The 13,953-nt window shown below is 39.4% G+C and overlaps 1 protein-coding gene across 1 annotated transcript in view; it reads left to right on the plus strand.

Annotated features, from left to right (window-relative positions):
* Positions 1-13,953, plus strand: part of itgav (integrin, alpha V) — a 210,282-nt gene that overhangs the window by 179,392 nt on the left and 16,937 nt on the right. The window contains exons 23-25 of the mRNA XM_028806227.2: positions 897-977; positions 1,232-1,337; positions 6,377-6,535. Coding sequence (XP_028662060.2) covers positions 897-977; positions 1,232-1,337; positions 6,377-6,535 — 346 coding nt within the window. The remainder of the gene's footprint in view (positions 1-896; positions 978-1,231; positions 1,338-6,376; positions 6,536-13,953) is intronic.

Consider the following 13,953-nt stretch of genomic DNA (forward strand, 5'->3'; position numbering starts at 1 on the left):
TATTCAAATGTTTTGAATTACATATGTACACACAATCAAACCTATTGACTCACATGATTTGATGACAGATGCGTATGCACTTGGAGAAAGTTGACTCTTTATTGTTATGCTAGGGGGTTCGCCCCCTGCTTGGTTCGCTTGCCAACTTTGCTTTGAAGTTTTTACTGTCAAATAATGCAAAGAGTAGTAAAAACTTTGCAACATTCTATGATCTGCTTCTCGCAACTGAAAGAGGGCCCCGTGGCGGATGTTTGCCGGCTTGCAGACCAACCACAAGTGGTACCTGGTAGGTAACCACCCATACAATAAGATTGTGATTCAAACTATAAATGGCATGAATGTAATTACCCCGATCTACATACTGTCAAATAAACGAACCACACGCCGTGGCGCAACGTAAGAGGCTTCGCCTCTAACGCTTACGTCCGAGGTTCGAGTGTGTACGCCTGATAAGCCCAGCATTATTTGACAGTAAAAACATTGCAACATATATATATATATATATATATATATATATATATATATATATATATATATAATATAATAGAGAGAGAGAGAGAGAGTTCTATACATATAGAGAGAGAGAGATAAGAGATGTTGACAGGACGGAGACATTTAACCCAGTTTCCAGTTACCTTAACCACTTGGCCAATAATTGGCTGGCAAGGGCAAAAACCACTGTGGACATTAACCACAAGGAAACAAAGTGTGTTTTCACGGGATCTTTACCCCCTTGCCACATATTGCTTTAAAGATTACTTGAAATGCTGCTCAGAATTCTTCACAGATTCCTGTTATATATATTTTTCTCACATGAATGCAAATTATTTTTTCTTTTTCTGTTTCTGTGTCATCTGAACGTGCTCTCATCAAGTGTTCATTTCTTCTCTGTACAGCTCAAACCTGTTCAATAAGTCAAGCCCCATTGTTTCTAGCGTGACTGCACTTGCGGTATTAGCCAAAGTTGAAATCAGAGGGTATGTATTCAAGGCGTCACTTCTTGTTCTTTACTTTACTTTTCCAGTATATTTACAAAAAAAACTACCTCTTTTTTTTTAAAGCATTGATTATCATTTTTCATTTTTTTGTGCATTGTCCCTGTAAATGAGTTAATATCAAATAGTCATCTTGTTATACTGGCAATCCCAGACGTATTGTTGCAAAAAAATAAATGGCAGGCAGCAATTTGTATGACTTGTACATTTTCTTTTTCTCTTCCCATTTTCTGCAGCGTTTCAACACCTGACCAGCTCTTTCTTCCAATTGCCAACTGGCACCCCAAAGAGAATCCTGTCCTGGAAGACGACATAGGACCTCTTGTACAGCATATCTATGAGGTTTGGTTGTAATCGTTTTTGATCAACCCTGTTGTGGAAACAGTATAGTTGAATTGAATTTGTTGATTGACTAAATACGAGAGTAAATCATAAAGGCAAAGGCAATATGAAAATTAGTCAGTTAATGCAATGGGTAGAAGCTGACACAGTACAACACCTTCGTGACTGCCTGTGGGCAGCGCTCTGTCATTAGTCTAGTTGAAGCCACAGTCAAATGAACATAGATGGTGTACTGTGGGATTGCACCATTGGTGAAGAATGCACCATAGTGAGATTTTGGGCAATAAATTGCTAGTCCGTTCGGACTAAAGCTGATATTGCATTATGCAGCTTCTAGTTGTTGGGTATATCTGACTTTCTGGCTCCAGTTGCTGATTTCATCACCAGACCATTTCAGTTTACACGACTGACAATCACTGGGTATGTCCGATTTAGCGAATGATGATTACTTTCCAGTACAGTTGTGCCCATCCTTTTTTGTGACAGCCAATAATGTGCTGCAGCTGTATGAAGGGTTAACAGGGATGACAATCTCAACTTTTTTTTTTTTTTTTTTCCTTTTCCCCTATTCTATCATGGTACGTAAAACATGAGACATCAGAGAGACGAGCTTCTTTTCTGTTTGTCAGGTCCCATGTTCTTTATTCCTCATAGTTGCATTGTATGAATTATACTCCTGGATGAGCATTCCTTGGTTGTCATCTGTCATGCACACAGAGCCCATCTTATGACTAAACACAAAATCAATCTGACTTGAATTTGTCTGGGCAAGTCGTGGACTACTTGGAGGGAGATGCTGGGTATGTCGAGATTATAATACAGGCCTTGCCAACTGCCTCAGACTTGCTGGGATAATGTAAGTAAAGGCTATGACAGAAAACAACTGTAAAAGTCTCTAATGTGACATTGCCTTTAGATAAATGTAGTCAGTTTTTAAATTACTAGTCATTTTAAACTAAGTGTGCAACAGAAAGAACCAATGTATATGTAGTTAAGTAAATTACCTTTTAAAAATCAGTTCATCATAGTCATCTGAGCAAAAAAACTTATGATTAAGGCAGATTTTAGCTGTGGTTTTAATACAGTGTCTATAGTTCCAAAGTTATGATTTGCTCCCTCCCAGAACAATAATAATAGAAGCTGAACAGGCTCTCAAGAAATATTAAAGAAGTCAGCATTGGGAAAAAAAAATGTCCCAGCAAAAAGATCTGGAGCACAGATGGAAAGCAAACATCTCAATTCACTCCACACTCATTTAGGACATTTGGGAATCCAATTCAGGGCTGAACAAAACAATGCTGAGGATAAAATGTACAAGGGTAACTCAAAAAGTATGGGCAATTTGAAAATTATGCGGTAACCACAATGGATAGATGCTGACGCAATACAACACATTTGTATTGGCTTATGGGTAATTTGAACACACACAGTGCAGTGCTCTGCCATTAGTCTAGTAGAAGCCAAGTTCATATGGACATGGACACTTTGCTGCAGGATTATACCACTGTTGAATAGCGCTCTGAACTGAACCCATAAGCCATCGCAGACGTGTTGTATTGCGTCAGCTTCTGTCTGTTGTGATTTGAGTTACCCTCATAAAAAGGGTCAATATTTCCTTATACCTATCTAGATTTTATATAGCACATTCCTCTAGTGAACTCAGTCCCAAAGTACTATACACTTAAAAAGAGCTTAAGAACTGCCCAACTGAGTCTTCACACTGGTGGAGGTGACTATGGGCAGGAATGTCATTAAAAGTTTACTTAAAGTTTTATTAGTCTTAGAAATTGGTGATAAGATAGCTGGGAAAAGCATGTTTTCGAATTTACATCTGTAGTGGTGAAGCTGCACAGAAAAGGCAGGAGCTGATGTGTTGATGATGTAATGATGCACGTAATGTTCAAAAATGGTCTCTGTACAACTCAGACAAGGAGTTCTCCTATTAGCTCGTGTTGCAAGGAGACTGCTTCTGAGTCAGATGTTGCAAGTTCGCGACAGACCACTGGCAGTTCACCACAGTGCAAATCTGCAAACTGAGATACAGGTAAAATTCCGTTACAACGAATATCTTTACAATGAAATTTTTATTACAACGAAGTATTTTTATGGACCCAACAGTTTCCCCATATGACACAAGTCTATAGAAATCTCGTTACTACAAAATACATTCAGCAGATACTTTCATTACAATGAAGTGCCCAAAACACCTTGAACTGCATAAATGAATCATCCACAGAGCAGGTAGTTCTGTGGTCGCAGCTCAGTTGTGCACAACGATCCCCAAACAGAAACACTGTCATTTTTCCTTCTTCGAACTTTCCTCGTACTGGTTTTGTTTTCGGTGGTTTTCAGTGATACCTTTTGCTTATTGCTCATCAACATTTGAAAACCATCTATTAGAATTTAACTCACTGTCACCCTCTTATAGAAACGGCAGAACTAAAAAAACGATAACAGTTAATATTAGAAGAAAAAAAAACTTTACATTTTTGCGGCTCTTGATTGCTGCAAAAAGAAAAAATGTTGCCAGTAAATTCGGAATTTCGCCATCGATACTGTCAACTTTCTTCAAAGACCAAACAAAAAAGAAGAAAAATCTCGGGTTGCAAACGTATGCGAACTGCTGCATTTGAAGATGTCGAAAAAGCCGTTTTTATGTGGTACAGTGATGCTCGTTCAAGAAACATTCCTATTAATGCGGCACTCATTCAAGAAAATGTGAGGTTTTTAAAGTCTCTTGGGACTTCCCCCAACTGGACAACACGCTGAAGAACGTCCCGAAGTGCGATCACTGCGTCTGTCAAAGACTGTTTATCTGTTGCCGGAGCAACAGTAGGCTTACAACTCTGCTGCGTCTCTTCACCGAAGCAAACAGAAAAGATCTCGATGGGTGATGTAAGGAAGGTTGTAAATGAAGGGCACAGGATTACTTGGCCACTAATCTGACTATGACCCTGCCTGACTGCTGTGTCCGTGTATAGCAGAGTGGCAGATCACGCTACAATAAATAACCGGGCTGTTCCTGTTTCAAGCTGAATAAAGCTGATTTTGCTAAAGTACTGAGACTCAGCCTCGTGTTTTGGGGTGCAAGACAGGGACTTATAGTGTGACCCCGATCTTTTATAATTTGTTTCTGTGGCGCTTCACTGAAGCGATGTGAGCCTGCTGTTGCCCTGCCCTGGCAACAGACAAACAATCTTCCACAGACGCAGCAATCGCGCTTTGGGACGCACTTCAGCGTGTCGTTCCCGTTGTGTGGGGAGTGGGGGGGATCCCAAAAGAGCTCAGAAACCTCACAATAGGAAGAAGAAGAAAAGGATGATTCAGCTTCTGATTGATAACTGTGCTGCTCACAACATGCTTCAACGCAAACATTATCTAAATGTGGAATTCCTCCCACCCAATTGCACAGCAGTGCTTCAGCCATTGGATTTGGGCATCATCCGCACCCTGTAAGTGTATTAGCGCAAGGAAATGCTGAGAAACATTCTTGTCAGCATAACTTGTAGACAGGAGGAGATTAAAATTAACATGAAAGAAGCTACTGAAATGATTGCAAACGCCTGGACGCAAGTGAAAGAAAGCACTATAGTGACAAATACAGAATCTCATTACTACGAAATTTTCATTACAACGAAATATTTTTTAGGTCCCTGGGAGTTCGTTGTAACAGAATTTTACCTGTACTTCATGTTTTGAGTTCCCAGCAATACATTAGCAAAAGGTTTCAAGATAAGAACAGAAAAAAGAATGGAATGCATAAAAAGGAAATCCTCAAAACATTAAAGCCAGTCCATAATAATCATCAACAAATTGCGAAAAATGAGTCAAAAACCTGAAACACTGCAAGTAGTACTTATATGTGAAATCCATGATAGCCAGCAGAATATTTGCTACAAAGACACAATGCTAAAATAATGCTGTGTGTAGGCTAATAAAGGCTTGTGGGCCGTGCCACAATTGCAACAGCAATGGGGTTCCACCCCCTTAGGCTCCACTTAAGGAAAACAACCTAAAGAACCAAAAAATACATTAACATTACACAGAAATGCAAATTAAGCAATAAGCAATACAATATTCAAAAATACATTGAATTGACAGAAACATAATAATAATAAAATAATAATAATAAACATATTCAATAACAGGGCGGCACGGTGGCACAGTGGTAGTGCTGCTGCCTCGCAGTTAGGAGACCTGGGTTCGCTTCCCGGGTCCTCCCTGCGTGGAGTTTGCATGTTCTCCCTGTGTCTGCGTGGCTTACCTCCGGGTGCTCCAGTTTCCTCCCACAGTCCAACGACATGCAGGTTAGGTGGACTGGTGATTCTAAATTGGCTGTAGTGGGTGTTTGGTGTGTGGGTGTGTTTGTGTGTGTCCTGCGGTGGGTTGGCACCCTGCCTGGGATTGGTTCCTGCCTTGTGCCCTGTGTTGTCTGGGATTGGCTCCAGCAGACCCCCGTGACCCTGTGTTCGGATTCAGCGGGTTGGAAAATGGATGGATGGATGAATCAAGTGCAGTTATTAGAGCAGGAGTGGGATTGAGCATAATGGTCACAGCAGCGACACACTACCAATATAAATAACAGCAACTTACAACTCACCGGTGACAGCCCATGACCCAGTGGTTGAGAAACACCATCTTATAAGATGGTGATGTTTGAAGGAGAAAATGCAGAACAGCATGTGGATAATGAAACCAAAACCTACATAAAGTGGAGCAAATACTATTTGTCACATGAGTGTGCTGGCCAACTAAAACGTACCTTTTGACAGCCAGGTTGAGATCAGGTTTGCAGATATTATCGTCTCCACAGTCCCGTGACCCTGTGTTCGGATTCAGCGGGTTGGAAAATGGATGGATGGATATTCAATAACAAAATTTACAAAATATTCAAAAGACAACAAAGAAAAATGAGACACTTGAGCCAGGTTGCCTGTAACATAGCATTGGCAGGCTACTTATTTAAATTCTCTCAACTGTTCTGTTTTCAGATTAAAGTATGATTTATTTTTTTTTTCTTTTCTTTTTTTTACTCCTAGCTACGGAATAACGGTCCCAGCACCTTCAGCAAAGCAATTCTAGAGCTTGAATGGCCCTACAAATATAAGAATGATTCTCGGCTCTACATCATTCAGTACGACATTGAAGGATACATGAACTGCAGCACGGATATGGAAATCAACCCTCTGAATGTCACTGTAAGTTGAATTGTGGAGTTTTACAGTGCCCAACTGTTAAATGATCTATACATTTATTGGATCCTTATTGTCTCATGATCAGAGTATAGTAAAGTTCTGACTTGCATGTGCAATCCAACATGTTACACTCACTTTTCCCTTCTGTTTTTGTATTGATGGATCAGTCAGCCCAGTATCTGTTTTGTTCAGTGAATGCCAAATCAATCACTTTTATTGTAAATGGCCTAAATGGGATATTTTCTCGAGACAGAGTCGGCATAAGTTGCTTTTAAAACTTCACATTCTGCAGCATAATACAACTAATTTTTGTGTAGTGCTCTTTACTGAGTGCAGGCGCAAAGCACTTTGAACAAATTCTCAGGTAAAATGTCAGTATAGATTTATACTAATTACTAAATACAGAACTACTAAATGAACTTAATTTGTCCCCAGGGGGTAATTTGGCTTTTTACAGAAGCTCTTTAAATGAATAAATTCATAAATAGGTACAACAACATTTATTTACAGTATATAGCATGTTTTCATACAAATGATGTAGCTCAAAGTGCTTTTACAAGATAAAGAAAGGAAAAGTATAAAAATAAGATTAGGCAATGCTAAGTAACTAAGAATAAAGTAAGGTCTGATGGCCAGGAGAACCGAAAAAACAAAAAAAAAAAAAACTCCAGAGAGTTGGAGAAAAAAAGAAAATCTGCAGGGGGTCCAAGGCCACGAGACCACCCAGCCCCCCACTGGGCATTCTACCTAACCTAAATGATCTCAATCAGTCCTCATGACTTTCAGGCTTCATGTGGAAGAATATGATGATGTTGGGCATGCGGAAATCTGGCCTTCAGTGCATCATTGTAGGGACTGCACGGTGCTTTGATCAAATGGTGGTGGCGTAGCTCGCCACCACAGAAAACCGGAAGAAGAATAGCAAAGAAAGTAGGAGTTAGTACGGATTTCAGAACCATGAAAAAAAGGGAATTCAATGCATATACAGAATATCATGAAGCTATGAGAAAGCCATGTTACAATAATGAGTTTTTAGCAGTTCTTTAAAGTTCTCCACCGTATTAGCCTGGCGAATTTCTATTGGTCTACTATTTCAGAATTGAGGTGCATGACTGCAGAAAGCCACCTAACCACTTCTTTTAAGTTTAGCTCTTGCAATTATAAGCAGACACTCATTTGAAGATAAATAAGTAAATGAATAAATAAATATGCACAACTTTGGTCTGAACACATACCAGAATGACTATAAAACAAGAAAACTAAAAACAAAGAAAAGTTCTGACTTGACGGTCTCAGTCCCAGTTAGGTGCTATTCAGGCATTTCGCTGTAGCATTTCCTGACACACTTTTGCTGAATAATTTGTTGGCTTAAAGTCCTCAGTGTTAGTGTGTCACACAGAGGATACACAGCATTGATCATAGTGGCACTCAGTTTTGTTTTAATTCTGATTTCTTTTATAACTTCCAGGGGTCCAGAGCACATCCTATAACTGAGCATGCCCTGTTAATTATCTTATTGTTTTGGTGGATCTCTCTTGAAGTGATGTTATCATAGTGCTGAGCAGTATGACCAAAATTCTATATCACGGTATTTTTCAAAATTATCCCGGTTTCACGGTATTGGGCGGTATTTTTTTTTCCCATGCATGAGGTGATGTTAACCACATTTTCCACTGCAATTACTGGCTAAGAATAACCTATCCCATTGTCATGAGAATTGTACATTGTACAAAAAAACATTTTAATGTGCACACAAGTATTAATACAGGTTTGCATGGCCCCATAAAGTGATAGTTTTCAAGAGGGTGGCACTAATGAAGAGAAGGAATCACATTGCATGACAGTTGCAGTCAAAATATAGAAACTTTTTATTGAACAAATTTTGGAAACAACTTAAACTAAAATTTTGACAACATATTTTCAACCATCCAAAGAGGCATTTAGACTTAGTAAAATATCCAGAGGTGCTTGTCAAAAGTTGTACTGCACTGAACATGTCTTAGAAAAGGAATAAATAGTAAATATTTTTTGTAAACTAACTACACTTTCTGTTAATGTTAACCATCTCTGTCCACTGACACGTTAAAGTGACTTTTTAAACAGCTTTACCATCATTAAACTGCATAATATTTAAACTAATAAATAACAACAATAAAACAAATAATAGTGCAACTTCCAGTAATAATACTATTACTTCAAGACTTCAAGCCCAGGTGCATTACACAGTACAGTATTCACCAAATAAAAATAAAACAAGTGCAACTTGGTGATGACATCTTTACCAACTGAACCATCATTAAGGCAAGCTGCATTAATATGGACCTTGCTTCAAGCTAAGCTATGTGCATAAATAATAAAACTGCAATTTGCATTTATAATGCTATTTGTGATATAGCCCTACGAAAGCGTATTAGGGCCACAGTGAAGAAAAAAAAATACGGACACAGGGAAGAAAAAAAAAAACTATATGTCGAGATTAACCCTTTAACCGCCAACTCCCTAAATATTCCCCACGCCAGGCGAAATCTGAACAATTTTCGTTTTTTTACTTTTTTACATTTTTTTTACATTTTTTACATTTATTCAAGCAGTATTGACCACTAAATGTTGTGCAAGTTCTAGAAATGGGCAAACACATAATAAAGCACAAAATGTACCTTTTCTCAGGCTTCTGGATTTATTGTCAACTACAAAAACGGAACAGTCAAAAGTAATTCAAAAGTCAAAAGTAGTTCAGTCGATCATAGTTTCATTCCCAGTATTTGAGTTTGCTGTGCCACAGGCCAAAGCAGGGAACTGCACAAAGTCCTGGATTGCTGGGACACTTTGAGCAGAAGGTCTTAGCTTGAACAAGTGGTCGCGGTTTGGATCTTTCTTATCTGGCTCATTTCTGTTGTCACTCAAATGAAAGAATTTCAGCAGCAAAGAGAATCGGTTACGTGTCATGACAGCTGCAAAAATAGGTGTTGCATACATAGGATCTGTAGACCAGTACATCTCAATATCTGGTTTTCTGATTATTCCCATCAACATCAAAATCCCAATGAATTTTTTCATTTCGTTTTCATCAGTGTCAAACCAAGCACGAACACGGGAATGTGGAGGTAAATTGGGATTTTTCTCAATAAACTGTGCTGCATACAGATTTGTCTGATGAACAAAATGTCTGATCAAATCAGGTGACACAAACAGCTCATAAAACTGCTCAGCAGTGTAATTGTTTACATCAACAATAAAGCCACACGTTCCCTCAAATGAATGCAGAAAAGGTAGTTCACCACGGGCAGCAGCCCAGCTGAGATGCTGGGGATACACCCACTCAGCGCCGTCATCCGATGCATCTTCATTCACAGTATCATGCAGCGCACGTTGCTGCTCATCACTGTCGCTAAAATCTTCTTCAGAACTGCTACAATCATGATCAGAACTGTCCAAAATCGCCTGCAAAGCCTCACTTGAAGTCAGTTTACGTTTCGCCATATTCACAGCTGTTACATGCGAATCACGTCACATGACCGGCCAAAACAACCACAGACTTGTCGAAATACAACGTAGTAATAATACCCACGCCAAAACCGTCAGTTATACTACTTGCCAGACATTCATATAACCACAGGCAAATGTGCCGGATAATTCCGGCAGTATGGCGTTAGCAATAAAACAACGGTGCCGGATATATCCGGCAGAGGGCGGTTAAGGGGTTAAAGTCGACATGTTGACTTTATTCTCGACATTTCCACTTTATTCTTATAGTTTATTTTGTCATTGAAGTAGAATGTCGTAAAGTAAACTTCATCCTAAAATCAATGTTTAATTTATTAGATTTTCTCAAACCCCCGTCATAAGTTAATGTAGCTCATTAGATGCTTTGTGTTAAGTGTTCTCCGACCCAGTTGTTAATCGCTGTACGCGCTTCTTAAACTAACATCCTCCGCGCTAAGAGGAGGTGCCGGCAGTGATCACCGCACAGAATCCATTCACTTCATGATATTCCTGCTCTCTGAACATTTAGAATGCTAAGATAAATACTTGATATAATTTTGAGGATGTAATGCATTAAAGCAGGTATTAAACATGCATGGTAGTGAGGCGGTAGTGCTGCTCCCTCGCAGTAAGAGGTCCCCAGGTCTACGTTCAGTGTAGAGAACTTTATGGCAGGTGTGACGAGGCGCCACAAAACTGGATGTATGAATGGGTATCGCACAGGTTTAACTTAATTTAAGGTGTAAATATTGGGTTTGTGATCTGGTGGTCGGAGACACGAACACAGAATTCAGTGGATGTTGTGGAGTGATTGGACTTTCTTTATTGCATGTGTGCCATCTGTCTGATGTACCAAACCCCCAGTTCCTATCCTTCCTTTTTCTTTCTCCACATAACCAATCACCACACGATAAACATCTTTGTGAAATTAAAACTAGATATAAACTTAGACCATGAAGTGTTCAGAACTTAAAAAAAAAAAAAATCTTCGTTACACATGTTTAATTATGCCGTCCATTCAGGGTTGCGCCCATCCCAGCAAGCATTGTGTGTGAGGCAGGAGCAAATCCTGAACGGGGCGGCAGCACATCGCAGGGTGACTACGAACAACACATACACTAGCAGGGGGCAATATAGCAGAACAAAACTCCACATCCTACATGACTTTGAAAGGAAACTGAAGCACGCCAAGTAAACCCACCAGAAAAAATGCAAATTCAAAACAAAGAACACCCGGGACCCCATTGCTGCGAGGCAGCAGTGCAACCTCCACACCACCATGCCCCCCACATGATTAATACATGCTTTAATACATTTCATCATAAAAATTGTATTAAGTATTTATCTTAGCATTCTAAATGTCCTAAAGAGCAGGCATAGCATGAAATTAATGTATTAGGTGCTGCCTGCGCCTCCTCTTAGTGCAAGAGGAAGTCAATTTAAGAAGCAGTAGCGATTAACATGGCTCCGGGAACACAACACAAAGCATTTAATGTGCTACATAACTTATGACGGGGTTTGAGAAAATCTAGTAAATTAAATATTCATTTTAAGATGAAGTTTAGTTTACGATGCTCTACTTTAATAACAAATTACGAGAATAAAGTCAACATGACGACTTTAATCTTGACAAATGGCGAGAATAAAGTAGAAATTGTCGAGAATAAAATGAACATGTCGACTTTATTCTCGTCATAAGCTTCGAGAATAAAGTCAACATGTCGACACACTATTACACAGTACCCAGGTACATTACACAGTATTGAAAAACATAAAACAAGTACAACTTGGCTTGCAGTATTATCCAGTAGTATAGAAACAGTATAAACACATTTGAACATAATGGTATACATCCGACCTTTTAAATCCAAAGTATCTCCAGACAACAGACACGGCTCCTTTTTCCAGCAACAGTTCTTCTTTGTCATTATGTTCAACTTTATCGTCTGCTACAGCTTCAGTTTCGGAATGTTCTCTATTTTCACCACGCAACACCTCCACTACCGCATGTACACTGTTACATGTGTTTAGCGGTGTAGCAGTGAAAAAGGTCCCCCTTAAACAGTTTCCCGCTGCGCCACGTTCCAAATGTTGTTTAGGCAATTTAAACCGGTGTTGTGATATAAGAAAAATCCATATCATAAAAAAATAAAAAAACGGTTTTTGGTATGAACTGGTATACTGCCCAACACTATGTTACCAGCCTAGCACACCACAGCATACAAAATCACACTGGACATTGCAGATTTGTAGAACATGTGAAAGATGTCACCTCCCACATTAAAGGAACTTGGTCTCTAAGAAAAAAGAGCCTGCTCTGTCCTTTTTTCTATAGTTCCCCTGTGTTCAGAGACCAGTTCAACCTATCACTGATGTAGACCCCCAAGTACTTACTTGTTCAGTGGACCACCTCTACATCCACTCCTTGAATAGTGACCAGACACAGAGGTTCTTTGATGCTGTGAAAATCAATATGCATATTCTTGGTTTTGCTGATGTTAAGAGGCAGACAGTTCTCTTTGCACCCAGAAACAAACTTCTCCACCTTACTTCTCTCCTCTGTCTCATCTCCTTTATGAATACACCCCATAAGTGCAGAATCATCTAAGAATGTCTGCAACTGACATGACCTAATGTTATATTTATAGTCCAAGATGTACAGAATGAAGACCTGATTCTTGTGGTGCTCCAGTGTTGCTCACATCTCTATCAGAAACAGTGTTTGAGTCTCACAAACTGCGGTCTGCCTGACAGATAGTTCATTATCCATGACACCACAGGCCTCATCCACATGCATATCTTGGAGTTTACCCTTAACAGGGATGGGTGGATGGCATTGAAGGCACTGGAGAAATCAAAAACCATAATCCTTACAAGGTGACCAGCTTTGTCCAGATGAGAATAAGCCTTGTGGAGCAGATAGATAATTAAAAGGGACATTTTGAACTACAATAACGGTCAACCCTGACAGTGACCAGGCTTGTAAGAGTAAACATTGAAAGGCTATAAGTGGCATTTGGGCATTCTGTTCAGGTCTATGTGGTAAAGAATGTGAAAGACAAAATGATCACCCTAGGACCGTACCACAATAACACAGCTTAACCAAATAAATTTACAAATACAAGGTAGCTGACTTGTTGTTTGCTTATACTGACAGCATAAATACATTCACAAAACACAACCATTGTAAGAAAATATAAAAAGACCTGCTGTAATAGGTACTTTTTATTGTTCAAGGATTCAATGCCTGTAAATCAGGGTTCCCACGCGTCCTGGAAAACCTGAAAATTTTGAGGGTTATTTTCCAGTCATTTAAATGACCTGGAAACTGATCGAAATGGCCAAATGTCCTGGAAATAATCTTTCTTGTCCTGGAATTTTATTTCTGTTTTCGCTTTTTAATTTTTCTGTTTGAAACAGCTTGCTGTTCGTAAGTCTAGATATGATGACAGCTGAGCTAGGTCGTGGCCTCTGCTGCGCAATGTCTCCACCTACTGAGACATGTATAGGCAATTATATTTATAAATGACTCTTTGACTGGTGGCTCATTTGATGGAGTATTGCCAAAGCCCCTCTTACAGCATTGCAGAAATGCCAGGATGCAATATGTCCAATACCTGAAAATGACAAGCAAAGAGAAGAGCTCCACTCTGAAATCAAAAAGTGGCAGCAAAGAGACAGAAAATAATCACTAGCATTGAGGCAATGCAAGAAGAAGCAGATGCAATGGCAGAGAAGGCTGAGAGAAAACAGGACTTTACATTGCTCACAAAATCTAATGCCTATCGTAAAAGTGTTGCTGAAAAAAAGAAAGAGGTCATCGGTCTGGATGCAGTTTTATCAGACCTCAAGGAGCAACACCAGCATTGTTTCTAAACCTAGGCCTACACCAGATGCCTTTTTCATAGGTTACACTACAGTGACTTATAGATTGTTTT

The sequence above is a fragment of the Erpetoichthys calabaricus genome, chromosome 8 (genome assembly GCF_900747795.2).
Source record: "Erpetoichthys calabaricus chromosome 8, fErpCal1.3, whole genome shotgun sequence".
Lineage (NCBI taxonomy): Eukaryota > Metazoa > Chordata > Cladistia > Polypteriformes > Polypteridae > Erpetoichthys > Erpetoichthys calabaricus.